Source organism: Patagioenas fasciata, chromosome 28 (assembly GCF_037038585.1).
Source record: "Patagioenas fasciata isolate bPatFas1 chromosome 28, bPatFas1.hap1, whole genome shotgun sequence".
Classification (NCBI taxonomy): Eukaryota; Metazoa; Chordata; class Aves; order Columbiformes; family Columbidae; genus Patagioenas; species Patagioenas fasciata.
Genome location: NC_092547.1, coordinates 5780795 through 5807472, shown reverse-complemented (window position 1 = coordinate 5807472; position 26678 = coordinate 5780795). Strand labels below are relative to the sequence as shown.

Sequence of the window (26678 nt, the reverse complement as noted above, 5' to 3'; positions counted from 1 at the left end):
TCCGAGCGCAACCCTGCGCTGGGGGGGCTTGAAGCTGCCCCAGTGGGGCTCGAACCCCCAGCCCAAGATCCGAGCGCAGCCTCGTGCTAGGGGGGCTCAAACCCGCCCCAGTGGGGCTCAAATCCCCAGCCCCAGGCCCGAGCGCAGCCTTGTGCTAGGGGGGCTCAAACCTGCCCCAGTGCGGCTCAAACCCCCAGCCCCAGGCCCGAGCGCAGCCTTGTGCTAGGGGGGCTCAAACCTGCCCCAGTGCGGCTCAAACCCCCAGCCCCAGGTCTGAGCGCAGCCCTGCACTGGTGGGGCTCGAACCCCCAGCCCCAGATCCAAGCGCAGCCCCATGCTGGGGGGGCTCAAACCTGCCCCAGTGGGGCTCAAACCCCCAGCCCCAGGCCCAAATACAGCCCCATGCTGGGGGGGCTCAAACCTGCCCCAGTGGGGCTCAAACCCCCAGCCCCAGGCCCAAATACAGCCCCATGCTGGGGGGGCTCAAACCTGCCCCAGTGGGGCTCAAACCCCCAGCCCCAGGCCCAAATACAGCCCCATGCTGGGGGGGCTCAAACCTGCCCCAGTGGGGTTCAAACCCCCAGCCCCAGGTCCAAGCGCAGCCCCGTGCTGGGGGGGCTCGAACCCCCAGCCCCAGGTCCGAGCGCAGCCCCGCGCTGGGGGGGCTCGAACCCCCAGCCCCAGGTCCGAGCGCAGCCCCGCGCTGGGGGGGCTCGAACCCCCAGCCCCAGGTCCGAGCGCAGCCCCGCGCTGGGGGGGCTCGAACCCCCAGCCCCAGGTCCGAGCGCAGCCCCGCGCTGGGGGGGCTCGAACCCCCAGCCCCAGGTCCGAGCGCTGCAAGAACAAATTCTGCGCTAACCCCCGGGAAGGAGAAGGCTCAGCCAATTCAAATTCGGCAGGAAACAGCGGGGCAGACGAACCCCGCTCGGGGTGGAGGAGCCGAGCCGTGCAGCGCGGCCGGGGCAGCACCCGCGTTCCCATTCGCCATCCCCTGGGGTGGACGGAAAACCATCGCCAAACATCGCGGCTGAGCAAACAGCCCTTCTCTATATAAACAAGCAAGTGAATCCCCAGGCGTAATTTGTCATCTAATTGCGGCAGCACACCCAGGATTAATTGTTGTATTTGAATGCAAAGGAGGTTTGATTTACGGCACAATCAGGTTTCATCAGCCGGTTACCAGCGATCGCTGCCAAACCAAAGAGCCGCGGAACGTCTCCAACGGGAGGTTTTGCAGAGCTGAGGAGTCGGGGTGGTTTAATCCCACAGCCGCCTGCCCAGGGCCCATAGAAACCAAGAGGGTGAAGTTAAACCCTCCAGGCTGCGCTGAGGACCTTTCAGGCCACGCACCACGCGCCAGGGTCTGGAAGGTTTACAGCAGCGCGCGGGCAGGAGGAAAACGCAGGTGAGAAAAGAAACCTGACGAAGTCTTCCCCATTTCAAAGCCAAGGGAACATTTAGCAGAAATAAACCATTAACCGCCATCTCCCTTTATCTCAGATGAACAAAGGCAATTTAAAGAAAGAGAAACACCCCGACCTTAAACAAGGATTTTGGCAGCTTGCGGGCACATGAGCGCCCAGGTGCGGAGCCAGAGCCGCCCACAGCCGCCCCGGCCCAGGGCTGCCCCAGCCCAGCTCCGCGGGGCCCCAGCGCGGACCAGCAAGGGCTCAGGGCTGGGCCAGGGCGCCCTAAGGGACCAATCCTGCCCAGTGCACCCACAACCCACTCAAAACCACCCAAAAGCACCTGGCACAGCGAGTGTTCCCCTCCCACAGGAAAAGCCCCACTTTGCACCGCAGAGCATTGCACAGGGGACCAAGGGACACGGAGCCCACAAGACACAGACCTGAGAGCCACACAGGGATGGGGGTCCAAGCTCCACAAGGCTCAGCTACATATCCACATGCCCAGGCTGCTTGCCGGGGTTTTATCCAAAGGGGGTGAAATGCACTAATTACCCAGGTGAAAGGACACAGCCTGCATTAATTAACCCAGGTGAAAGGACACAGCCTGCATTAATTAACCCAGGTGAAAGGACACAGCCTGCATTAATTAACCCAGGTGAAAGGACACAGCCTGCACTAATTAACCCAGGTGAAAGGACACAGCCTCTAATGTGACCTTCACATGAACTAGGGGGAAGAGGAAGGGTGGGATAATGAAGGGTGGGAAGAGCAGAGGAACAATGGGCAGAGGATGGATGGACAGAGGACGGTTGGACAGAGGATGGATGGACAGAGGACAGATGGACAGGACGGTTGGACAGAGGACGGATGGACAGGATGTATGGGCAGAGGATGGATGGACAGAGGATGGATGGACAGGATGGATGGATGGGCAGAGGAAGGTTGGACAGGATGGATGGACAGGATGGATGGATGGACAGACGAAGGCTGCCACCTGCTGTCCATAGAAACCACTCCAAGTTGTAAAAATGGGACAAAATCCAGATCTGCCCGTGCAAGTTGAAACCTTTAAACCCCACGATGCCACCAACACCTCAGCCCAGGCAGGAGGGGGAAGACGCAGGGGACACTTGGAAGGCGACACCCCCACGTCCACCGGGCTGGCGGGAGATCAGCCCCGGGCGGCGGAGGAAGCGCCCAGTGGGCTGTGTCCCCAACCCGCCCTGAGCACTGGGAACCACGATCAAGAAGCAGCACAAGCACGGTGCTGGTGGAGCCGGATTTCTCTCTGCTGAGCCCCCACCGCCGCAGGCACCTCGGGTGCCTTCCTGGGCCAGGGGACATCGCGACAGTGTCACCGCGAGCTCGTTTGGTGGTTTAATGCGCATCCCAGCCAGTGACGGGCGAGATCTGCACCTCTCCTTGAAGGTTGAGCTAATTAATCTCCTACCTTCCTCCTCTGATGTCAGGCTTTCTCCTAAGGCCATTGCTGGCCCTAATTAAAAGCCTCTTCAAGATGAGTGTCCCCTGAAGACCAGGCATTTTTTGACAGTGACAATAATTACAGAAACCTCTTCGGTAGAATAATACTAATTACCCAACAGTGAGAAAAAGGTCCGCTCGTGGCAGAGAAACCAGAGCCCCGGTCCCTTCTGGTGTTGGGCAAGGGACAACACGGCCCAGCCTCCCGGGACCCGCTCGTCTCTGCCCCTTGGCCGTGGCTCTGTGGGAAGCGCACGTTGAGTCCCACACACTGAACCGCAGACACCCCAGAGCCAAGAGCCCCCAAACACCCCAACACTGCCCCAGAAACGCGTCCTGAGTGTGAGCAGCCCTCCCGAGCTCAGCCGCCCTCCCAGCGCCTTTGGGGACTCGGCTCCGTGTCCCCCCAGGCGCCTTCTCCTCCACGGCCGCATCTCGTTCTTCAGGGCCTCCCTTGGTTTTGCTCCTCTCAAGCCTTTTTGCTTTCGCTGGACTCTGTTTTTTGGTCAAAGTGCCCATTTCCCCTGCACGTCTGTTGTCCCTGCACGTCTGTTGTCCCTGCACACCTGTTGTCCCTGCACGTCCGTTGTCCCTGCACGTCTGTTGTCCCTGCACGTCTGTTGTCCCTGCACGTCTGTTGTTCTCGGTCGGGTGCATCCCAGACGACCCTGGGACGATCCCGGGTGTCCCGCGGGAAAAGCGCTGCCCCGGGCCTGCGGTCGCTCCAGCACCTCCCGTCACCCCCAAACCAGCAAAGTGAGGGTGAACGGCCCCAGTTTCAGAGGTGGCCTCGGGGGCAGAGCCAGCTCTGGATCTCAGCGCCGCCTGCCCAGCCCGGGAGCTCTGACCCCGCGTTCCCAGGGCAGGAATTGGCAGCGGGCGCTTGGGCACCCGGACGCTGCTTTTTTACCTTCTTGCTCGTGCTTTTTTCTGCACGTTTTTTAACTGGAGCCAAAGGTGTTCAAGAGGGCAGAGAAATCACCCCCACGCACGCGCGCTGTGGCAACAACCTCAGCCCAAAGGAGGGGACCACAGGTGACTCCTTTGCTCCAAGACGTGGAAAAACAACCCAGGAAAGATCAGAAAAAACAGCAGCAACAACAACAACAACCACACCAACCACCACAACCACCCCCTCGCCAAAGCGTCACTGAAAAATACGGCAACGAGCGCATTTTTTTGCAACAGCCCCGCTTAAAAGATCCCGGTAATGATTCATAGTGACCCATCCAACTAAAAGCAGGAGCGGGGCTGACCCAGCCGTCAGCCTTCGGCGTCCTGATCTGCAGCTTAAAAGCGCCGGGAGGAGAAGAGTTGAGCCACAACCAGCTCGGAGGAGACGCGGATCCTGCTTTCGGGGGAAGGTTCTCAGAGACACGGGTCCTGCTTTCGGGGGAAGGTTCTCTGTGCAGACGGTAAGTGCCTTCTCCTCCCTTTTTACCACCACTCCGAAGTTAAACCGGGGTGATGGAAGCGCCTGTGACCAAAAGTCCGAGTTTTCCAGCAAATGAAGGGGAGGAGGGCTGGTGTTTTACTCCCCCTGGACTGCTAAGGCATCCAGCAAAGAGGAGAAATGCAAACCCAATTAATTAACTCTTCTGCACGCTGCTTTCTGCGCAGCTAACGGTCGGGAAGGTTCCCCAGCGCCGCGTGATAAAGTTCATTGTGATTAATTCTATCGTTACGTCACACAAACCTGTTCTTGCGGCAACGGCAGACGCGCCGATGGGCGATTCTGAGGATGCCGTTTTTCATGTGTCCCCATCAAAATGCCGCCGAGACACCCGGGGGAGGTCTTCTCGAGCCGGGTCCGTCCCCGTCGCGGGGCCGGGGGTCGGTGACAGTGACGGTGACAACGCTGGATGTTTCCATCTCTGTTCTTCCCCAGCGGAGCCGATGCGGGTGGGCCGGTGGCTGCTGCTGGCCGCGCTGGTGCTGGCCGCGCTGCTCCCGGCGGGGCGGCCGATGGGGCCCCGGGACCCAGGGGACACGTCCAGGTAGGGGGCGGTGGCAGAGGCGGCCGGGAGGGGACAGCCCCCGGTCACCGCTGCTGCCGCTCTCCCCGCTCGGGCTGTTGCTGAGTGGCTGCTGGGTTTATGTTTGTCCCCGAACGCCACCACCACGTGTGTCCCCAGGATGTCTCGGCTGTGCCAGCCCGGAGAGGGGACACAGCAGGATGGATGCTCAGGGGACGATGCTGAGCCCTGGGGGACCTTGTAGCGGGGGGACACTGTGCAGGGGGGACCCCGACGTTGGGTCTCAGCCCCGGAGCTGGGGGAGCTCAACCCGAACTCGGGTGACACCAGCGTGAGGGGACCAGGTGGGGGCACAAACCCAGCGCAGCCGAGACGTGGGGGAACATCGCTGCACGTGAACGCAGAGCCCTCTGAAACCAGACGTTAACTTGATGAGCAACCATCAGCGCTCGGGCGGGCGCTCCGCGCCACACGGGGCTGAGCCCCGGGGCCCCGGCCGAGCGCCGCGATGACCGTTACACCTCCTTTCCTGCCCCCGCGCGCAGGTGGCGGCCGAACGAGCCCCAGAGCGCCCGGAGCTCCAAGCGCCACTCGGAAGGGACCTTCAGCAGCGACTTCACCCGCCGCCTGGACTGGATGAGGGCCAGGGAGTTCATGCACTGGCTCATCGACGCCAAGAGCTACAGGTGGGGCGGATGGCGAACGGCGCATCGCGAACAACGGACCACGAGCAGCGCATCGCCACGTCTCCTACGTTTTCCGGGGGCTTTTTCATTGTCTCCCGGCTGTTCTCTTCTTCTCAGCAGCTCCGCGAGGAGGTTCCTGAAGGACTCGCCCCGCAGCGCCCGCCTCCCGCTGCTCCTCTGAGCCACCCCAAGGGCCCAGGTGGGCAATTCAAGCCAAATAGATCACTTGTACATCAAAAGCCACAAAGCGGCGGTTCCCGTCCAAGCGCAGTCCCCGCGCCTGGCGCCGCTTCTCATTTACCTGGGTTCTCCTGTGGGTTTTTGCTATAAGATAAGAAGGAAAATTAAGCCGTTATGGGAGGGATTTGATAGTTTGGGGTGGGATGAGGCTGGTTTAGTCTTAGGCCTTTTTGTGACATTTCACACTTTATTTCCTGGTGGGATCACCTGTCATTTGCATTTCCAGGGGATATTACCATGTTCCATTATCACCACCGCTGTTTCAAACTCCCACACTGATTTTAGGGGGAATTTCTATTCCATTCAGCTCTTTGGATTCTGGTTTTAGGTACAATTGGGTGGCAAACGGAGGCAGCAGCTCCGGGAGCATCGCGCTGGACCCTGCGCGGGAGGGATTGACCGTGACCCACGTTAACCGGGTGTTCCCCGCTCACCCCAAAACCGCAATTCCAAAATCCCCCAAAACCCCGGGTTCTCCGGCTCCGTTTGCTCTGTAGCCACAGAACCGCAATCCCCGAATCGACAATAAAACCTTTGGTGAACGCAGCAGCCGCTCCCTGGTGCATCCAACCCCTCCAGCATCCCAGGGGGCCGGGGACACTGAGGCTCCGTTGCCCCGTTTCCCTCTCAGTTCCCGGAGTTTCAGGTAAAAGGGGACGGGTTGTGCCCGCCTGACCCACCAACCTGCGCCAAAGCGGGGTTTGAAAGAGGTTTTTAAATACAACAGATGAAAGGTAACGAGAAGCTCTATGGGTTTCATTATACTGCAAATGGTCAAAGGGTCCTAAAGGCCAGGGAGATGAGCTCCCCCCAGATCAGCGCTGCCCTCTCCCTCATCACCTCCAAACCCTTTTAAACCCCCGGATACGCCTCCCGCCCCCCTCCCCGCTTCAAAAGACACCGGAGGGTCCCAGCCAGACAAATGAGACTTTTATTGTGTTGTTTTCCCATTATGTTCAATGGGCGAGAAGAGAAAAGTGAAGGCGGCCACCGGGGGTGGAACCCACCGGGACACCCGGGACACGGGACGGCGACAGCGGCCACGCCGGGTTCCACGAGCGAACCCAAAGTCAACACAAAACCCAAAGCACACAGAGAACAAAGCAACCACGGCACACGAGACCCCACACGACCTGAAACACACGTAGAACAAAGCAACCACGGCACACGAGACCCCACACGACCTGAAACACACGTAGAACAAAGCAACCACGGCACACGAGACCCCACAGCCCCAAACACACAGAGATTCAACGCCACAAATAACAAATTCCCCGGTGGATTCCCCCCTCCCACCGCTTTATTCACAACACGGAGCGTTTCCAAACTAGATCATCTCTTACAATAAAATAAATACATCTCGGCATCTCCAAAATGAAAATAATCTCTGTATTTCTACCTGCAGCGCACTGCGGGGGGAAATCATATAATAATTCAAATAAAAATGTGCCAGCACCTTAATTCTGCCATTTCACATCTTCGTCCCCCTCCCTTGGGGATCTCCACGCATTGGGTTTTAGGAAACGTCTTCCGAAGGGCCCACGGGAGACTCGGGAGCTGGTTTAAGGCACCAAAAATGAGGAAAACCACCCAGAACTGGCCCCGCGGGGACGGGAAGGGGTTTTGTGCCAACCGGAGCACCCCAGGTCACCAAAGAGCCCGGGTTTAGTCCCAAAGCGGCTCCGGGAACACCCCGGAGAGGGTTTTCCCCCTCGTGTACTTCACCGCTATTGAAACATCCCAGACCATGGGTTTATGGTGTACGTGGGGTTCACAGGGTTCACCACCCTGGGGGCTACGGCTGCTTTTTGAGGTGACCCAGAGCCACGATATTAAGTGAGACCTCAGCTATCGCTTAATTAAACCAACAAATGATAATGAAAGCATTCTAGCTCTGGAAACAGCGGGCACGGAGCTTCGAAGGGAGCAAAACGCTTTTCACTTTCCACCAACCGCTCGGGTGCTCCGACACCAACACGGGACATGGAGTGAATCAGAGCCAGGACCCCGAACAGACCGAAAACCGGGTGGTGATGAGGAAAGCGGAGAATGCACCAAATGTAGCAGAATTACTTTGTACATTCAGGCTTTATATTTCGAAAAACAGAAAGGAGAAGAGGAATTCGGTGTTTAAGAGCAGCGCTGAGCGGGAAAGCGGCCGCGGCGCCCCTGCGGAACCTCGGGACGGCCCTCGGGGTGCGGGGACGGAGCTGCGGACGCACCAAGACAGCCAGAGGGACCAAAAACACCCGGGCACACCCGGACACACCCGGGCACACCCGGACACGCCCGGGCACACCCGGACACGCCCGGAAACACCCGCGTGGCGCCACTGCGAATCCTCCAAACGGAAAGAAAGGAACAAAAGACAGAAGAAAGGGGCTTCTCCCCGAGTCTGCGTTTGGCACATCCCTGAGTCACCTTCTCCCTCCTTCAAAGCCAAAAATTCCTAAATGTGGAAACTGGGGTGGGGAGAAGAGGGAAGGGAAGGGAAGGGAAGGGAAGGGAAGGGAAGGGAAGGGAAGGGAAGGGAAGGGAAGGGAAGGGAAGGGAAGGGAAGGGAAGGGAAGGGAAGGGAAGGGAAGGGAAGGGAAGGGAAGGGAAGGGAAGGGAAGGGAAGGGAAGGGAAGGGAAGAGAAGAGAAGAGAAGAGAAGAGAAGAGAAGAGAAGAGAAGAGAAGAGAAGAGAAGAGAAGAGAAGAGAAGAGAAGAGAAGAGAAGAGAAGAGAAGAGAAGAGAAGAGAAGAGGGCGATCAGAGAGGAGCCGCTCTGCAGATGCGGATTTCCCAGGGATGAGCCGTTTTTCGGCAAACCACGGGAAAACCGCGGCTCGCAGGGCCCGGGGCACTCACGGCTTTACCTCTTCCTCCCCGCTTCAGACGGTGTCCGTGTTCATGGTCAGCGCCTTCCACACCGTGGTCTTTGACATCTCATCCGAGATATTGATCTCGGAAGGGTCAGCCCTGCAATAACATATTTTACACAGATTATGGGCACTGACGCCACCGAGTCCATGGGTGAGAGGAACGGGGGAGCAGAGAAGATAGACACGTAAAGAAACCAAAGCTCAGCACAAGCACAGGGGGTTCTGCTGGGTGAGGAGGTTTGGGAAGCAAGTCCGAGAGCCAAAGAGCTGCAGCAAAGGCTGGAGCTGCAGCTCCTGCCTCACTTTCAAATACAAGCGTCTCCAGCTCCCGTGAAGTCATCAACGGTGCAAATTTTGGGGGTCAAACACGAGTTGTGTGCCTGGAGCCAGAGCCCTGCAATCCCTGCCCAGAAAGCAAATCTTCCCGCCAAGATAGCCGCTGGTTTCTAAGGGACGCTCGATAAAACTGCAACGGAGGAGATCGTGCCGACCGCCTCCGAGCCGGCTCGGCGCGTGCGCAGCGTCACCTGTCGCTGCTCCGCTGGGGGGGGCCCGAGACGTTGCTCTTGCGCAGCTTCAGCTGAACGGAACCGGCGGCGGCAGCTTCCATCATCTTCTGGGACTCCTGGCGGGACAAGGACGGGTTGAGGTGTGTGTCTGGTCAGACGGAGCTGAGCTCCATAACAATAAAACAATACATCACAATGTTTAAAATTAGTAATTTATAATAATCTCTCTGTTCAAGTGTTCAGCTCGCTGCTAATTTAGGAAAAAGAAAAGGTTGCAATGTGGGATCCGGGCTGCTGGGAGAAACCCCGCTGTCCCAGCCGGCGCGTTACCTCCTCCTCTTTGGCTTCCTTTTCGGCATCGTCCAACTTCTTCTTCTTGCTCTCCGGCATCAGGTCGTCCAGAAAGCTGAGCTCCCGCTTGGAGAAGCAGACGTCCATCATCTTCCGCACAAAAACGAGCGCCAGGACCTGCAGGAGCCGGCGGGAACGTGGGGCGAGCTCGGCGACAACGCCGCGTCCCCCCCAGCGCTGCGGGTCCCTGTTTTCGGGCTCTGACCATCATGGGGAAGACGATGGCGGCGCGGGACACCTTGATGACCCAGAGCAGGACCAGGCAGAGCAGCTGGATCAGCGTGAACAGATGCACCTTGCGCAGGGGCACGTGCCGCAGGTAGATGAAGTCCGGCTGGTGCTTGGCCGGCATCCCAAACAGCTTCAGGCGGTCGAAGAACTGCCGAAGAAAGCAAGAAAAGCTGCCTCGGGAGCTGTGGCCCCAGCGAGACGCGGGGGGAGTTTTGGGATCGCTCCCCCCTGGGAGCAGCACCCGTCTTCCCCTCAGCCACGATGTGCGAGGGTTCCACGTTATTCTATCACCAGCGTTTCTTGGCCCACCGATCCCCCCAAGGATTTGCAGCAGAAATCACCGGCTCTTCGCACCAAACTGCCCCCTTTTCACATTATCAAACACCAACCTGCACTAAGCACAGAGCCCACACCCTCCTGGGCCTGCACCGCGCTGTCCCCTACACTAAATATCTCAATTCTTCGCGTCCATAGAGGTTTTTCCCCTACACCACTGCTTTTTCCTGCTTCTACAGGGAATGGACACAATACAATCCCCATACCTGAATCCCCTTGAGCGACGACACCCCCATGTAGAGAAAGACGCCGTAAAGCACAGGCATCGGTATATACTGCAAAAAAATGCAATTATATATATCTTTAATTGCGTTTTCTCACTCTCTTCTACAGGCGCGGCCTAAAGCTCTCCATTGTCCACAGGGCTAGGGGTGGGCTGGATTTTAACCACGAGGGATTAACGTTCTGCCTTAGGCTGCACTTTCGAGCTATATTTCCTCACGATAATCCTGTTTTCCAGAAGGGTCAGAGGAAAATCGGCGTTTTCCCCCCTGCTACCCCACGGCATGTTCCGCAATGGCAGGAAAAACATCTCAGTATATTCTTGTGGCCACACACGAACGCAACATCTCATCTCGGGCCTGGAGAAAAGGGACTATTTTTGTGTAACCTCCAAAAACCTCGTGGCTTTGGGGTGTTTTACATCTTCCCCTTACCTTTAAAATTGAAGTGAGGAAGACGGAGCAGCCCATGAGCACAAAGATCATCAAGCCGGTGACTCTCTGCTCTCGGATCCCCAAAAATTTGGGCTGTTCCCCCGGCGCCGAGCTGTCCGACTCCACTTTGAGGCTGTTGACGTGGGTGATGGAGAGGACGGTGGCGGCCACGAACCAGGGCAGCCCCATGATGGAGCACACGCCCAGCATCACCGCCACCATGAACAGGTCCAGGTGGTACCCGCAGCCTTTCTGGGGGAGAAAAACCAGAAATGGGAGCATCCCACGGCACAAGAGTCAGGACGATGTCTCAAGGGGAACCCAAACTCTGCTTCAGCTCAAGGCAACTTCTTGGAAATGTAAAACAATATGACCAAGGAAGACCAAGGAAGACCAAGGAAGACCAAGGAAGATCAAGGAAGACCAAAGAAGAGTAAGGAAGACCAAGGCAGACCAAGGGAGACCAAGGGAGACCAAGGGAGACCAAGGGAGACCAAGGGAGGGGCCGGTCTTCGTGCCAGCACTTTATGTGGAAATCTGGCTGGAGTTCGGTGGATTTGGGGAGTTTGTGAGATATCTACCAAAAAGAAAAATTGACTATTTTTTTAATTCACAAAGAAATTTCTACCACGCGACTCCGAGTTACCCCTGGCAGCGCATCAAAGCGATTCGTTCCTCCAGCCGCTGCTGACATTTTCAAATAGAAATGAGTTTCTTTAGCATTTTAAGATGAATCTGCTCCTCCAAAAGATGGCTCATCCAAACTCGCCGGCCATCGGCTGTGTCATCAGCCCAGGAGGACACCGGGCCGCGCGGCCCCACGTCGTCCCAAGCCAACGCCTTACCCAGCGCGTGGAGCAGGAGTTTCCCCCTCCCCGCAGCCACGGGCGGGCTGGGGTCGCCTCCGCAGCCCCTCACCTTCAGCTTGTGCTCCTTCCTGTTGATGATGACGGCCGTGATCTGCTGGTCCATGAAGACCAAGATGGTGCAGAGCAGAGCGGGGACAAACGCGGCCAACACCGTCCACCATGGGTTGGGTCCCAAGGGGTTGATGAGCCACCCGCGGTCGTCTCTAGTTGGCTGCAACAAAGCACAGACATCAGGACCATCTGCCAGACGATTGTCCCTTCCATCCCGGGGTCACGTCCCTTCTACCTTGAACACGGAGGGGACCTGGAGCTTTGGTGATGGGATCCCCATCGAGAAGTCGATGAGCACCATGGTGACGATGGTCAGGAAAACAGCAAAGTCGCTTATCGTGGACCGGATCTGGGGCAAAAAAACGGAGCGGAAAGGGGCATCGCAAACAGGGCCGGAAGGAGATGGAAAAGTTGGGCACATCAACAACATCAAGGCTGGTTAATAACAGTCCCTCCGCCCCGGGGCCGTGCAGCAAGTCCCTTGGTTCGGTGCCGCTGCTGGGTTCGGCCCGGGGAGATCTGGTCTCAGGCAATAAAAAATAGGTTAATTAGGTGGAAAAGGGTTGTTTTAATTCAAACCTTTAAAAAACAAAAGTTAAAAAATCAGGCAGCAGGTGTCTGCCCCTCCAGCCACACTCACGGCCAACGTGGCAACAAAGCACTGAGGCATCATTTGCTCTTCAAAAGGAAGAAATAGCATCTTTGTGGCAGCTCCTCGTTTGACTCAGCTCTCCCTTGAGCACATAATGCACAGGAGGTGAAGAAAAACCCCCCAGCGGGAAGAGCTGATTTCCCACTGCCTGAGCAAACCCAACCGCCCGGGGCAGGGCCCGAGCAGGTGGGAAATCGGTGGGTTTGTGCTCATGGAAACGAGTGAGGGGCGTCCAAACCAATGCAGAACTTGGCCTTCAAGGTCAACGCTTCCCAGCTTGGCCAAGCGCTGGCAAATACTGCTGAGCGCTCCAGAAAAGCCACTTTTGGGCAACGAGCGTGGCGGCTGCTGCCGGCCACCGTCTTCTACCTACTCTGGTCGGGAAGTAATGGCTGGTTTTAAACTTCTTCAATAAGCCCGACAGGATGAAGGTGGAGAAGAAGAGGATGCAGCACCAGAAGAGGACGTTGGGCGCGTAGGGGCCATCGTGTCTGCAGGCGGTCCCGTAAAACTCTCCACGCAAATACCGACAGTCCTGGAGAAACAGAGCGCGGGGGCACGGGGCAGCACGCGTGCGGGAAGGAAACCGGGGGTCACTGCGGGGGCCCAGGGTCTCGGGCCAAGATCCGGGACCTCGCGGCTGCTGCTGGGGATGGAGATTTAAGGAGCAGCAGCAGGGGAACAAGTGACACATGAGAACCTGCGGAGGAGGGAGATGTGACGGGATGTGACGCCATGGACCACGGCACATCCTCCGCTGGGGTGGCCGAGACTGCGCCCCAGGGACGGGAAACGCTGGGAATTTGGGGGAAAAAGGGAACGGGGAAGGAGGGCGAAGGCAACTGTGGTAGGAAAGAAGAGACAAATTGTCCCTTCCCAGCGGAGCGGGCTCAGGGGACACGGCCAAGAGGGGACAAAGGTGTCCCCAAGGGCTTCCCACGCTGCTCAGACATGCACGTTTATGCACAGACCTACAGAGAGCACTGCGAAAAGCGAGGCCTGGAGTTATCAGGAACCAATTAAGGCAGCCAATTACTACCTGCAAGCACGAGCTTAAGTCCCCCAATAATCAAACCACCCGCTTAACCTCGCTCCCGGTCAGAAATATCGTCCTGCGGAAGAGCTGGGGACGATCGTCACCCACCACACGGGGACAAGGTGGACGGACCAGGGGGATGGACCAGGGGGATGGACCAGGGGGATGGACCAGGGGGTGGAAACCACGTATTAATTTTAAACAAGGACTTTTTGGAGCAGCACCAGCGTGGCTCGAGGCCCATCGTCACCCGAAGGGCTCCGGCCTTCGCACCACGCGAACGTCCCCAGACCCGCTGGGGTGGCCTGGGGCACTTACAGACACCGTGAGCTTGTCCCAGGGGACCCTGGACGCGTTGACGCGGATGCTCTCCCAGTAACGCAGCGTTTCGTTGGTGGCGGCCGGCGGCGAGCACCTGCAGCTGGGAGAGAAGCCAAGACGGGGATGAGGGAAAAAGCAACGGAGACGCATCCCTGGGGCGATTTTAGGAGAAAAAGTAACCAACATAAAAATAACCCACTAGTAGAGGGTGAGGAGGTTGAGCTTGCTGTGCTTGTGCACCGGGAAGGTCTTGCCCAGGCGGACCAGCTTCTCCAGGGACTCGTAGATGAAGATCATGCAGATGAGGGCGGCGAAGGCCTCCTCGGTGAAGCGGGTGATGTAGCACACCAGGCAGCTGGCGTCCGCGGCCACCAGCACCACGCAGAAGAAGGCGGTCCAGAGCCCGATGCACGCCCGCAGCGACAGGTAGGACAGCGCGTACTCCCTGCGGAGAGAAGGAACCCGGGTGGGACGAACCTCCCCGGGGAATGCGGAGAGACCCAGGAGCAGAGCGCGGGTGGGAGATGCGCTTTCCAGCCCCCAGTGCGGGGTGCGGAGCTGCGCGGTTTAATTATCGTTATTTAGCAATTATCTTGGGTTAAGTCTGGGAAGAGAAGGAAGCTCGGGTCCCTGTTGGGAAGGGGGTGTTCTCCGCATCGCCCCAAAGCCTCAGCACCGGACCCGGGGTCTGCACCCAGTCACCGACCACCAGCAAGTCGGGGCTTAATTAGGTTGGTCACAATAAGGGTGGTTGGTCTCACATCACAGTCAAAACAACAAAAGGATTGTCGTGGAAAATATCTATTTCACGTGAAAAGCTCCTGCAAAGGCCCCGCGGCCCCGGGCACAGACCCCGCAGCCCCAGGGAAAGGTCCCACAGCCCCGGGCACAGACCCCGCAGCCCCAGGGAAAGGTCCCACAGCCCCGGGCACAGACCCCGCAGCCCCAGGGAAAGGTCCCACAGCCCAGGGCACAGACCCCGCAGCCCCAGGGAAAGGTCCCACAGCCCAGGGCACAGACCCCGCAGCCCCGGGGAAAGGTCCTGCAGCCCCGGGCACAGACCCCGCAGCCCCAGGGAAAGGTCCCACAGCCCAGGGCACAGACCCCGCAGCCCCGGGGAAAGGTCCCGCAGCCCCGGGCACAGACCCCGCAGCCCCAGGGAAAGGTCCCGCAGCCCCGGGCACAGACCCCGCAGCCCCAGGGAAAGGTCCCGCAGCCCCGGGCACAGACCCCGCAGCCCCAGGGAAAGGTCCCACAGCCCCGGGCACAGACCCCGCAGCCCCAGGGAAAGGTCCCACAGCCCCGGGCACAGGCCCCCCAGGCAGGCTCACCTGCAGAACTTGTAGAGGATCTTCTCGAAGACGAGGACGGGGCCGGTGCTGCCGAGGATGGTGAGGGGTTGGCCGGCGAAGAGCGAATAGACGACGCCGGTCATGGACGCGCCCAGCAGCGACTCCATGGCGCTCTGGCAGGGACACAGCAAACGCACCACTGGGGTTTAACCGAGCCAAAGCAGAGCGCCCGGACGGGGGTCCGCGTGGGGCCTCGGGTTCGCTCACTATGTGGCCGTTGGTGGCCTCCCCCAGCAGCCCCCCGAAGGTGATGACGGGGGACATGCAGGCGCAGTAGAGGAAGAGGAAGGACGCCAGGCACTGCAGGCTCAGCCCGTCCCGAAAGTCGCTCCAGAACCACGGGGCTTTGCGCTTCACGTCCAGGATCAACCCTCCAAAGAGCCTGGGAGGGGAAGAACACGTTAACTGGGCTCCTGGAAGAGCCGGCGGGGTCTTCTCTGCTGCAGAAGAGCAACCACGAGCACGGAGGAACTTCCATTGCTCAAGAGCAGCAGGTTCCTTCTGCCATTTTACACCCAGGAGAAACTGAGGCGCACAACGAAACCCCAACAACCCAAAGAGACCCATCCCCTCTCACTGCAGCAGTTCCTCCCTTTGGGGAGCGGCAGAGCTCCGCCTGGGGGTACCTGTGCATCTGCTCCCCCAAACCACAGGCACCCGCGTGCACCGACGCCGTGGCTGAGCCCGGCTGCCCCATCTCCCACCAGGGGACCAGAGCAGTGAAGCGCAGCCTCTTCACTGGAAAACGAACCCCAAAAACCTGCCAGAAGGGAAGGTGCCTGCTCGGGTTTTAGAGGCAAATAGAAAAATGAAATATTAAAGCTCGCACCTTCCCGTCCGCTCCAGCTCGGGGCCGCTGTGCTTCTCCGGCTTGCTGTGAGAGTCGCTGTCACCGAGCGCTCCCCGCATCTTCCTTTTTTCCTGATACAATGCAAATAAGATGAAGAGATGTGTTTGCAGCCGCTGCCTTGTTTTGCTTCTGGTCTGCGTCGAACGGGGACCCTGTGAGTCGGGGTCCCCGCGGAGCCCCCGGCGCCGCTGCCGTCCCGCACCCACCTGCGACGGGAGGTTCTTGGGGGGCTCGATGCGGATGGACGGGTCCCACTCTCCCGGGGGCAGAACCGTCACCTGGTCCAGGAACTCATCGATCCCGGCCACCAGGTCCGCCCGGTCCTTGGCTTTGTAGGCGACGCCGTGGAAAACCTGCCCAGGGAGACAGCGTGGTGAGCGGGCAACCCAGCGCAGGCGTCCGCGCCCGTGCAAGGAGCTCTTGGCCAAACGCAAGGGAATTTTCCCCAAATTTCCTGTTGGAAATGGCAGGAAATATTCCCCCAAATGGAAAAATCTGGGTGTATTTTGTAATTATCTCCGGGAGGCTCCGGTCCCCATGGCACCCTGGAGAAGGACAAGGTGCGGGATGCACCCAGGGTGGGATCTCAGCCCCCGGGTGACACAAATCCGCGTGTTCGCTTTGGGATGAACGTGGGGATTGGGTTATTCAGGCAGCTGGGACGGCAAATCCTGTTCCTCACAGACACGGGGGGAGGAGAAGAAAGCCCCGAAATGACCCGGAGAGACCTTTTATCTCACCCTACCTCGTCCGTCATGATCGTGGCCATGGACCTGCCGATCTCGTGGTACCGATGGGCTTTTCCTCCCGGCCCCAGCAAAACAAACAGGAACCTGGGCAAGGAAAATTCAGTGAGAGAGAAGAACGCGCTCTTGCTCAACGGGCACCAAACAAAGTCCCCGGGACGGCTCGAGAGGGGCCACGTCGGCTCACCAAGCCCATCCCACAGTTAATTCTTGGGCCAACTTCCCTTAAAACTGACCAGCGGGTTTAAAAGCTACAGCAAGGGAGGGAATAACGAAGGTGAGGAAATGCGGGTGGGAGAACTGCGCGTGTTCCCTTGGGGTGCCAAACCGGCCGTGATTTCACGCTGTCTGGTTGTTTTCAAACACAAGCTCGGCGCTTGTCGCTCGGACCTTGTTGGGACGGGGACCTCGGTCATGGCCGGGAGCAGCACGGCGGGGGTCAGGCGCACGAAGGCCACCACGGGCTGCCGGAGGAAAGCCAGCTCTCCCACCAGCACGTTGGACGCTTCAGCCCCAATGGGGATCTTCTTCATGAAGTGCAGCTCCGCCTGGGCACCACAAGCCACTTTCAGGACGCTCCCCGCAAAGCGAAGCCCGCGGCGCTCTGCGGCACAACGCGCGGCAAAGCCGGGCCTAAAGGCGTCGGAAAGCCGCGGGCGTCTCACCTTGCTCAAATCCATCGTGGCGGGCTCGTGGTTCAGCCCGTTTTTAGCTTCTGCGCTGGGAGAAGGATGAGGGGTGAGCGTTTGGGCTGGCAGGAAAAGAGAGAGACTCAGAGAGAGGGGAAGGGAGCAACCGGGACACTTCTGCTTTGCCAGGACAAGTCTAACGGAGCCAAAGCCTGGCTCAAACCTTCACCCAGAGCCAAAGCCTGGCTCAAACCTCCTCCTGATGCCAAAGCCTGGCTCAAACCTTCACCCAGAGCCAAAGCCTGGCTCAAACCTTCACCTAGAGCCAAAGCCTGGCTCACACCTTCTCCTGATGCCAAAGCCTGGCTCAAACCTTCACCTAGAGCCAAAGCCTGGCTCACACCTTCTCCTGATGCCAAAGCCTGGCTCAAACCTTCACCCAGAGCCAAAGCCTGGCTCAAACCTCCTCCTGATGCCAAAGTCTGGCTCAAACCTCCTCCTGATGCCAAAGCCTGGCTCAAACCTTCACCTAGAGCCAAAGCCTGGCTCACACCTTCACCTAGAGCCAAAGCCTGGCTCACACCTTCTCCTGATGCCAAAGTCTGGCTCAAACCTTCACCCAGAGCCAAAGCCTGGCTCAAACCTCCTCCTGATGCCAAAGCCTGGCTCAAACCTTCACCTAGAGCCAAAGCCTGGCTCAAACCTTCTCCTGATGCCAAAGCCTGGCTCAAACCTTCACCTAGAGCCAAAGCCTGGCTCAAACCTTCTCCTGATGCCAAAGCCTGGCTCAAACCTTCACCTAGAGCCAAAGCCTGGCTCACACCTTCTCCTGATGCCAAAGCCTGGCTCAAACCTTCACCTAGAGCCAAAGCCTGGCTCACACCTTCTCCTGATGCCAAAGCCTGGCTCAAACCTTCACCCAGAGCCAAAGCCTGGCTAAAACCTCCTCCTGATGCCAAAGTCTGGCTCAAACCTCCTCCTGATGCCAAAGCCTGGCTCAAACCTTCACCTAGAGCCAAAGCCTGGCTCACACCTTCACCTAGAGCCAAAGCCTGGCTCACACCTTCTCCTGATGCCAAAGTCTGGCTCAAACCTTCACCCAGAGCCAAAGCCTGGCTCAAACCTCCTCCTGATGCCAAAGCCTGGCTCAAACCTTCACCTAGAGCCAAAGCCTGGCTCAAACCTTCTCCTGATGCCAAAGCCTGGCTCAAACCTTCACCTAGAGCCAAAGCCTGGCTCAAACCTCCTCCTGATGCCAAAGTCTGGCTCAAACCTTCACCTAGAGCCAAAGCCTGGCTCACACCTTCTCCTGATGCCAAAGCCTGGCCCAAACCTTCACCTAGAGCCAAAGCCTGGCTCACACCTTCTCCTGATGCCAAAGCCTGGCCCAAATCTTCACCTAGAGCCAAAGCCTGGCTCACACCTTCTCCTGATGCCAAAGCCTGGCTCAAACCTTCACCTAGAGCCAAAGCCTGGCTCACACCTTCTCCTGATGCCAAAGCCTGGCCCAAACCTTCACCTAGAGCCAAAGCCTGGCTCACACCTTCTCCTGATGCCAAAGCCTGGCCCAAATCTTCACCTAGAGCCAAAGCCTGGCTCACACCTTCTCCTGATGCCAAAGCCTGGCTCAAACCTTCACCTAGAGCCAAAGCCTGGCTCACACCTTCTCCTGATGCCAAAGCCTGGCCCAAACCTTCTCCTGGCACCGGGCCGCTCACCTGGCTTGTCGAGGGCGTGCGGGTCCGGCTGCCTCTTGCTCACGTCGGCGAAGGAGCGGACGATGGGGAGGAGGTTGTTCCTCCTCTTCTCGTTCTGGTGGTGATGCTTCTTCAGCAGGACCTCACGGACCTTTGCCCGCGTGCGCTGGTCGAAGTCCGCGGACGGTTCTTGCTGGGTCAGGATCATGTCTGGGGGTGGCAGAGGGAAACTAACCCCTCAGAGCAGAAATCCCCCCAAATTCCAAGCCCTGAAGCCCCCAGGGAAGTCTGAGCCACGCACGACACCCTAACGCGGGCTCTGATTTGCTTGGCGAGACATTTTATTACGGATCAGCCTTTGCCGCCAAAGCGAGATTTCCTTTTGCTAAAAAACATCATCAAAGTGCTTATTCTTCACTCCACTACGACAATTATTTCCCTTTTTAAATAATGTGATTTTCTTGCCTCATCTGGCCTCTCTATCCACAGCATTCCTGGTACCTGCAGCACCCCTGGTACCCTCAGCACCCCTGGTACCCACAGCATCCCCGGTACCCGCAGCATCCCCGGTACCCGCAGCATCCCTGGCACCCACAGCATCCCCGGTACCCACAGCATCCCTGGTACCTGCAGCACCCCTGGTACCCACAGCATCCCTGGTACCTGCAGCACCCCTGGTACCCTCAGCACCCCTGGTACCCACAGCATCCCTGGTACCCGCAGCATCCCCGGTACCCACAGCATCCCTGGTACCTGCAGCACCCCTGGTACCCACAGCATCCCTGGTACCTGCAGCACCCCTGGTACCCACAGCATCCCTGGTACCTGCAGCACCCCTGGTACCCACAGCATCCCTGGTACCCGCAGCATCCCCGGTACCTGCAGCACCCCTGGTACCCACAGCATCCCTGGTACCTGCAGCATCCCCGGTACCTGCAGCATCCCTGGTACCCGCAGCATCCCCGGTACCCGCAGCATCCCCGGTACCCGCAGCACCCCCGGTACCCGCAGCACCCCTGGTACCCACAGCATCCCTGGTACCCGCAGCATCCCCGGTACCTGCAGCATCCCCGGTACCCGCAGCATCCCCGGTACCCGCAGCATCCCTGGTACCCGCAGCACCCCCGGTACCCGCAGCATCCCCGGTACCCGCAGCACCCCCGGTACCTGCGATCTCCTCGATGCTGTTGGCGCAGATGTCCAGCAGCACCGTCCCATTGAGGATGCAGCTCCGCAGCTCGAAGAGGCTGTGCAGGGACAGCGTGGCCACGTAGGGCTTGCTCCAGCGCTCGCCACCGTCCTCCACGTCCTCCTCGAACTTCAGCCACCTGCAAACACCATCAGCTCCATCACAAAACCCCCTCCCAGCTCCACAGACCTCTTCAACAGAGCCGCAGGGCGGCGGGAGGAGGCTCCTCGCGTCGGCACCTGCGAAAGCTTCGCGCGGAGCCCGCGGGCGCTGCAGGGGTTTATTTACCGCGCCGTCTCCTTCCACTCGGCATCCTCATCCCCTTTCAGGCAGATCTCGTCCAGCTGGGTGAACAGGTCGTGGGGAACGTGCTCCTCGTCCTCCTCGGTCCCCAGGATGAACTGGACCCGCTGGGACGGGGTGTCTGGGACAGAAGACAGAGCCCCGACCTGTTCCTGAGCTTCGATACGGCCCGTAAGGCTCACATGCAGTCCCCATCGGATCGGCACCGTTCAGCCACAGACACCGGGCTGGTCCCCCCGGGGCTGTCTGCGCTCGCACGGAGCCACGGGAAACGAGAATCATCTGTTCGCCCTCCACGTAAGGACGGGCAGCTTTCCCTCCCATATCTCCATTCCTAAAGCCAAGATCCTCTAAGGAAGATGAACCTAAACCCACTATACATTAAATAAAATCATGCCTTAAAAGAAAAGGAGAAAAGCGGCCTTACAGTGGCGGTCCTGCCCGGCCGGGCCAGGCTCCTTCTCCCGCTCCCGTCTCCGGTGCTTCTGGCTGTGGGGCCGGTGGTGCCGGTGGCTCTGCCGCACCAGCGGCATCCGCACGCCCACGTACAGGGTCCGGTGACCTGCGCACAAAGGCGTTTGCAGCGGAGGCGTCGCGCAGAGGGTCACGCAGGCGGCGCCGCTACCCCCGCTCCTCTTCATGCGATTTTCGCTGGGGCCCTGAATGTCCCAGACGTTTTTCCCAAGCCCGTTTTACCCAAACTTTGCCACAGCGGAGCAACAACAGCTCCGGCTCATCCGGAAGCACCAAAGCTCTTCTCAAAGGGCAGTTTGGCTGGACGAAGCTCAGAGGGGCTCGTTAAGCAGTGGCAGAAGGTATTAATGATTATTTTTAAAAGCTTTGGATGGCACGAGGTGACAAGAAAAGGTCAAATCAGGCCCATGATAACGAACTCCAGAATAAAAAGAAACAGAGAAACACAGCCTGGTGTTCGCAGCCATCAAATTACCCTCCTGAGCCCTCCAAGCAAAACCAAGCTGGAATCACCCAGCCCCGCGGCCTCCGCGGGCGCTTTTGCCCCCAGTTCAAAAGAAAATGACTGCTTATTTCTTTAGAAGTCGGGCACGTTCTGCTGCCCTCGAGCCAGCGGCACCGCAGGGACCTCGTGGAAGGGGGAAAAGGCGAGACTGACCCTCCAGCTCCTCCTGCTCATAGTGGATATTGACCACGTTGCTGGTTCTCCCCTGGTCGATCACGGCCTCTTCGTCCGGCCTCTGCTCAGCAACGAGAAAACGGGGAATGGGGGCTGGGTCCCCGGAGCATCAGCCCCAAGCATTGGCCCCAAACATCATCCCTGAGCATCATCCCCGAGCATCATCCCCGAGCATCAACCCTGAGCATCATCCCCAAGCATGGGCCCCAAACATCATCCCTGAGCATCAACCCTGAGCATCATCCCCAAGCATCAACCCTGAGCATCATCCCCAAGCATGGGCCCCAAACCTCATCCCTGAGGGAAGAAAAGGGAAGGAAAAGGAAAACAAAAAGGAAAAGGTAAAAAATAAAACAAAATAAAAGTCAAACAAAATAAAATAAAATGGGTTTCCAAATGAGGAAAGAAAAGAAAAAAACAAAGGCCCCTTTTCTCCCAGCATTTCCAGCCCGAGCCGCGATCCCCGCAGGACCCTCTGGGCGGCACTTGGGCCACCGGGATCCCCGCAGGACCCTCTGGGCGGCACTTGGGCCACCGGGATCCCCGCAGGACCCTCTGGGCGGCACTTGGGCCACCGGGATCCCCGCAGGACCCTCTGGGCGGCACTTGGGCCACCGGCCGCGGCCACCACAGAGCCCACGGGGGCCAAGCTGCATCTCCCACCCGGCTGCTTGGCCCGAAATCTGCTTCTTCTGCCCCAAACCCCCACCCGGAGCCGCTCGCGCCGTCGTCCCCGCGCAGCAGCGGCGCTGGGGCAGCACCGGCGGCCGGCCCCTCGTTAGCTCGACGAGCAATAGGAACAAATGAGTTGGTTGGTCCCTGGCCACCTTCCGGGGGTGTCGGGTTGGGAACAAACAGAGCGATCTGGGAGCTGCAGCTCCCGAACTCCCCACGGGCCACGCGGGGAAAGTCTCCGGTTTGCCCCCATTTCCTGACCAGCGATGTTGAACCTGCCCCCCCCCGGCAAAAAGCGTCTCCCCCCGCCCGTCCCTCTGCCCTGCGGGAAATGCCCCGGGGGTTTTGGGGGAGCTTCCCCCCTTTGTGGGGCCCCGCGGCCGCGCCACCTGTAGCTCCTCCAGAAGGGTCACTCTGTGACTCCACCGCCGCATCCTCACGTCGGTCACCAGTGTTTTGGGGACAACTGACCCTCTGGATCAATCGGGGGGGACACAACCCCCCCGGGCACCCGGCAGCCCCGGCGAGCGCAGCAGCGCCCGGTGCCACCGGCTCCGGGAACACAAAACCCAACGGACTCGGAACCCTCGCAGGGCACGGCCGTTACCCAGCGCCACGCGGCCCAACGGCCTCCCCGCTCACACACTCGGTGCATGGGGGAAAAACGGCTCCGCTTTGAGGAAAACCCCCCCGAATAGAGAAACGGGGGGGCAGTGCCGCATCTGCCAGCGCCGGGGCATAGGAGCCCTTTGGGTGTGTTGAAAAGCACCGGTGGCGAAACACAACTGAGGTGCAAAGCTTTGGGAAAACACACATTTTGGGGCAGCTTTGGCTGCCACCAACATTTCCTGCACAAGATCAGGGTGTTCGGGTAAGTCTGGCTTAGGCACGGCGCTTCGCCGCCTCAAAACCCCCTTGCACGGCACGGAAATGTCCAGATAGGTGATGTTTTACACTCCCCTCGCTTCCCCCGCTGTCCCCAGCTCCACGTTATCATCCGAGCTGAGCTCATCCATCATTTCCACCCCACGGATCCGTCTGCTCTAAGGAACTTGCTCCGCGGCGCCGCTGGGTGCAAAGGTTAACGGCCCCGCTCGCGCTGAGCGGCGGCACCGGCGCAAACCAACGCGGCGAGGGAAGGCGGCACCGGCGCCGCATCCGCGACAATCCCGGCCTCATCGGTGGCAATCCCGGCCACATCGGTGACAATCCCGGCCTCATCGGTGACAATCCCGGCCTCATCCAAACCCGGTCCCCGCTGCTTTTTGATTATTTAGTATTAAAGCTCCGGGAGTGGAAAACAGGAGAAACGGGACAAGCGGGCAGCTCCAGAAAGGTGCTCCCAGCATCCCATCACCATCGCTGAGCCCCGAAACCGCGGCAGCCCCCACACGGAGACGTCACCAAGGGAAATGTCCCCGCTCAAGCCACTCGAATGGACTCGGAGTGGTTATTTCATGGAGGAGTTAGGGAATTAATAGGAAAGCAAATTATGCCGTCCCCGGGTGGGCGGCAGCGCCCGCGGATGCTGCAGCGAAGCCCTTTGAGCCACAAGGCCAGCACGTCCACCTCCAGAAAACGTCTCCAGGTTACGACTTTGCGGCCACATCTCTCTTTGTGTCCCAGCAGGAGCCAGGGGAACTTCCGAGTGCCCTGCCTCGGTTTGCCTGTCCCGGCGCAACAGCGAACTCTTGCCCTGGGGAGCTTTGGTGCGATTGAGGAGGAGGAAAAGCACAAAGTGGAGGTTTAGGCCCGGCTTTGAGTCCTCGCGGTGCCGGCGGAGGCCGAAAGCATCGCGGGGGGGAAATCCCATGCCAGGCCCCCTGAGCTGCCACACACAAGCAGGACCAGCCACAGGGTCCTTGGGGACAAACTGGGGACCCCCCTCCTCACCCCTCTCCATGTCCACCCCACCCCGACAAAGTCACCGTCCCCACGGGACCCTGGGCTGTGATGGGACCGGACCCGGGGGTTGGCAACGGGAGGGGACACGGCTCCGGAGCCCCAAAACGGGGCTGCGAGGGGGGACACAGGTGACGGCCCAGCAGCACCAGGACGCAGCTGTCACCCCAGCCGGGGGAGCAGGGTAATTAACTCCCCTCGTTTGTCACCCCGAGCGGGTTTCCAGGCACCCCCAGGGGCGTGGGGGGGATGGGACAAGGAGATGCTGGAAGAGGGGGGACCCCCCAGTCAGCTGCACCCCAACAGCAGGTGAGCCCCCCGGTGCCGGGGGTCTGCGGGGACAGCGGCCTTTGTCCCCCCACCCGCAGCGTCACCCGGGGGGTCACAGTGGACGGGAAAAGGGGGCACAGCAAGGACCCCCCCCAGTCACCGCACAGGTGAATTCCTGCCCTCCCGCGCCCCCAGTACCCCCGCTTTGAGCCCCCACCCTCCGCCGTGCCGATGCCTTGTGCCCCCCAGAGCCCTGGCACCCCCTTGCACCCCATTTTACACCCCCCCCACCTTGCAGATGCCCTTCACCTGCCTTTGCCCCCCCGCACGGCCCCCCCGCGCAACCTTTGCACAAACCCGGCCTCCCCGTGCACCCCCACCCCTTCGCTCCCTGTCCCCCCGCACCCCACCCCTTTGCTCCCCGGTTCCCACCCCTTCGCTCCCCGGTTCCCACCCCTTCGCTCCCCCGTTCCCACCCCTTCGCTCCTGTCCCCACGCCGCGGAAATGCCGCAGTGAGCGGCCCCGAGCACCCCGCGGGGTACCGGGCAGCGCGTCCCCCACCTGGTAGCTGAGGATCCCGTCGGGCTCGTTGCTGCCGGCGGGCATGGCGGCCGGGGGGGCCGGGACCCCCGCTGGGGCCGCTGCAGCCCCGGGGCCGCTCGCACCGGCTCCGGCAGCGCCCGGCGCGGCCAATCCCCGCCCAGCCGGGGGCGGGGGCGGCGCCGGGCGGAACTGCGGCCTCCTCCGGCTGCACCCCCCACCCGGCAGCGACGCCCGGCACCCGGCGTTGCACCCCGATACCCGGCATCGCACCCCGGCACCCGGCGTCGCACCCCGATACCCGGCATCGCACCCCGGCACCCGGCATCGCACCCCGATACCCGGCATCGCACCCCGGCACCCGGCATCGCACCCCGATACCCGGCATCGCACCCCGGCACCCGGCATCGCACCCCGATACCCGGCATCGCACCCCGGCACCCGGCATCGCACCCCGATACCCGGCATTGCGCCCCGGCACCCGGCATCGCACCCCGGCACCCGGCATCGCACCCCGATACCCGGCATCGCACCCCGGCACCCGGCATCGCACCCCGATACCCGGCATCGCACTCCGATACCCGGCATCGCGCCCCGGCACCCGGCATCGCACCCCGATACCCGGCATCGGACCCCGACACCCGGCATCGCACCCCGACACCCGGCATCGCACCCCGATACCCGGCATCACCCCCCCACACCCGGCATCACCCCCCCACACCCGGCATTGCACCCCGACACCCGGCATCACCCCCCCACACCCGGCATTGCACCCCCACACCCGGCATCGGACCCCGACACCCGGCAGCGCCCCCCGACACCCCGCATCACCCCCCGACACCCGGCATCACCCCCCCGACACCCGGCAGCGCCTCAGTGCCCCCGAATCATCCCCCCCCAATCACCTTCCGGCATCTTTGTGCCCCGCCGGAATCATCCCCCCAATCCCCTCCAGCATCGCGCCCTCAAATCACCTTCCAGCATCTCAGTGCCCCCCAGAATCACCCACCCCCTCCAGCATCTTTGTGACCCCCCAAATCATCACCCACCTTCTTAAACGAAACCCCAAATCTCCCAGCAGCAGCGACCCCCCTTCCCCATTTCCAGCAACGATTCCCAGAACAATCAAGAGACTGGGGACAACCACAAGAGTCAGAAATATCGTCCTTGCTGCACAAAATGCCAATGTTTCATCCCTCTCCCCTTAGGGAGCTTCAGCTCCCCCTCCTGCCCCATGGGATCCCCGTTTCTTTCGGCTCCTCTGAAAACGTGGCTCCAAAAGAGCCGGATATTGGAATTTGGGGGTGTTTGCACATGGTTTGGTGCGTCTTGATGGATTTTCCGATCTCTCCTGACGGGAAACTCGCCCGTCCCGTTTATTGAAAGATCTACCTGCAAAAAGCCGCGTTTCTCATTCACTTTGTACCAAGGGATCGAATTTCTGTGCGTGAGAGCAAACGGACCCCCAGCAACAAACCCAGAGGGGCAACGGGATCCCAGGGCAGGGGCACAACCGCCCGGACCCGCCCCTGCCCGCAAAACCACCCCAACCCGAGCACCCAGCGCTGCCCGCACGGTGCGCGTTCACCGAACACGGTCACCGCCGAGAAAACCTCTCGGCACTGTGCTCCACACATCGCCCCTTGCTTGTACAGCTGCACTGCGGGTTAGACTCCCCAGTTTTACCATATCGCACCAATT

General features: G+C 60.0%; 2 protein-coding genes across 4 annotated transcripts; one reads left to right on the top strand and one right to left on the bottom strand.

Annotated features, from left to right (window-relative positions):
- Positions 1-4233: 4233 nt before the first annotated feature.
- Positions 4234-6503, top strand: LOC136113671 (glucagon-2-like). 2 transcript variants are annotated; one of them, XM_071800011.1, is made up of 5 exons: positions 4234-4306; positions 4780-4888; positions 5413-5553; positions 5674-5752; positions 6122-6503. In XM_071800011.1, the coding sequence occupies exons 2-4, from the start codon at positions 4788-4790 to the stop codon at positions 5732-5734; spliced, it is 303 nt and encodes a 100-aa protein (XP_071656112.1). In that variant the 5' UTR covers positions 4234-4306; positions 4780-4787; the 3' UTR covers positions 5735-5752; positions 6122-6503. The 2 variants fall into 2 exon arrangements, with proteins under 2 accessions (XP_071656112.1, XP_065714896.1); XM_065858824.2 differs by having other exon boundaries at positions 5671-5752.
- Positions 6504-6701: 198 nt separating this feature from the next.
- Positions 6702-25130, bottom strand: SLC4A8 (solute carrier family 4 member 8). 2 transcript variants are annotated; one of them, XM_065858951.2, is made up of 25 exons: positions 24999-25130; positions 21569-21650; positions 20864-20998; positions 20422-20557; positions 20112-20272; positions 18966-19154; positions 17284-17369; positions 17009-17166; positions 16618-16705; positions 16079-16225; positions 15852-15943; positions 15230-15404; positions 15002-15135; positions 13870-14115; positions 13668-13770; positions 12687-12848; positions 11897-12010; positions 11660-11821; positions 10742-10993; positions 10292-10360; positions 9724-9897; positions 9498-9635; positions 9186-9283; positions 8653-8755; positions 6702-8255 (listed from the first exon to the last, which is right to left on the bottom strand). In XM_065858951.2, the coding sequence occupies exons 1-24, from the start codon at positions 25041-25043 to the stop codon at positions 8668-8670; spliced, it is 3234 nt and encodes a 1077-aa protein (XP_065715023.1). In that variant the 5' UTR covers positions 25044-25130; the 3' UTR covers positions 6702-8255; positions 8653-8667. The 2 variants fall into 2 exon arrangements, with proteins under 2 accessions (XP_065715023.1, XP_065715022.1); XM_065858950.2 differs by having other exon boundaries at positions 17009-17369.
- Between the last annotated feature and the right edge of the window lie 1548 nt (positions 25131-26678).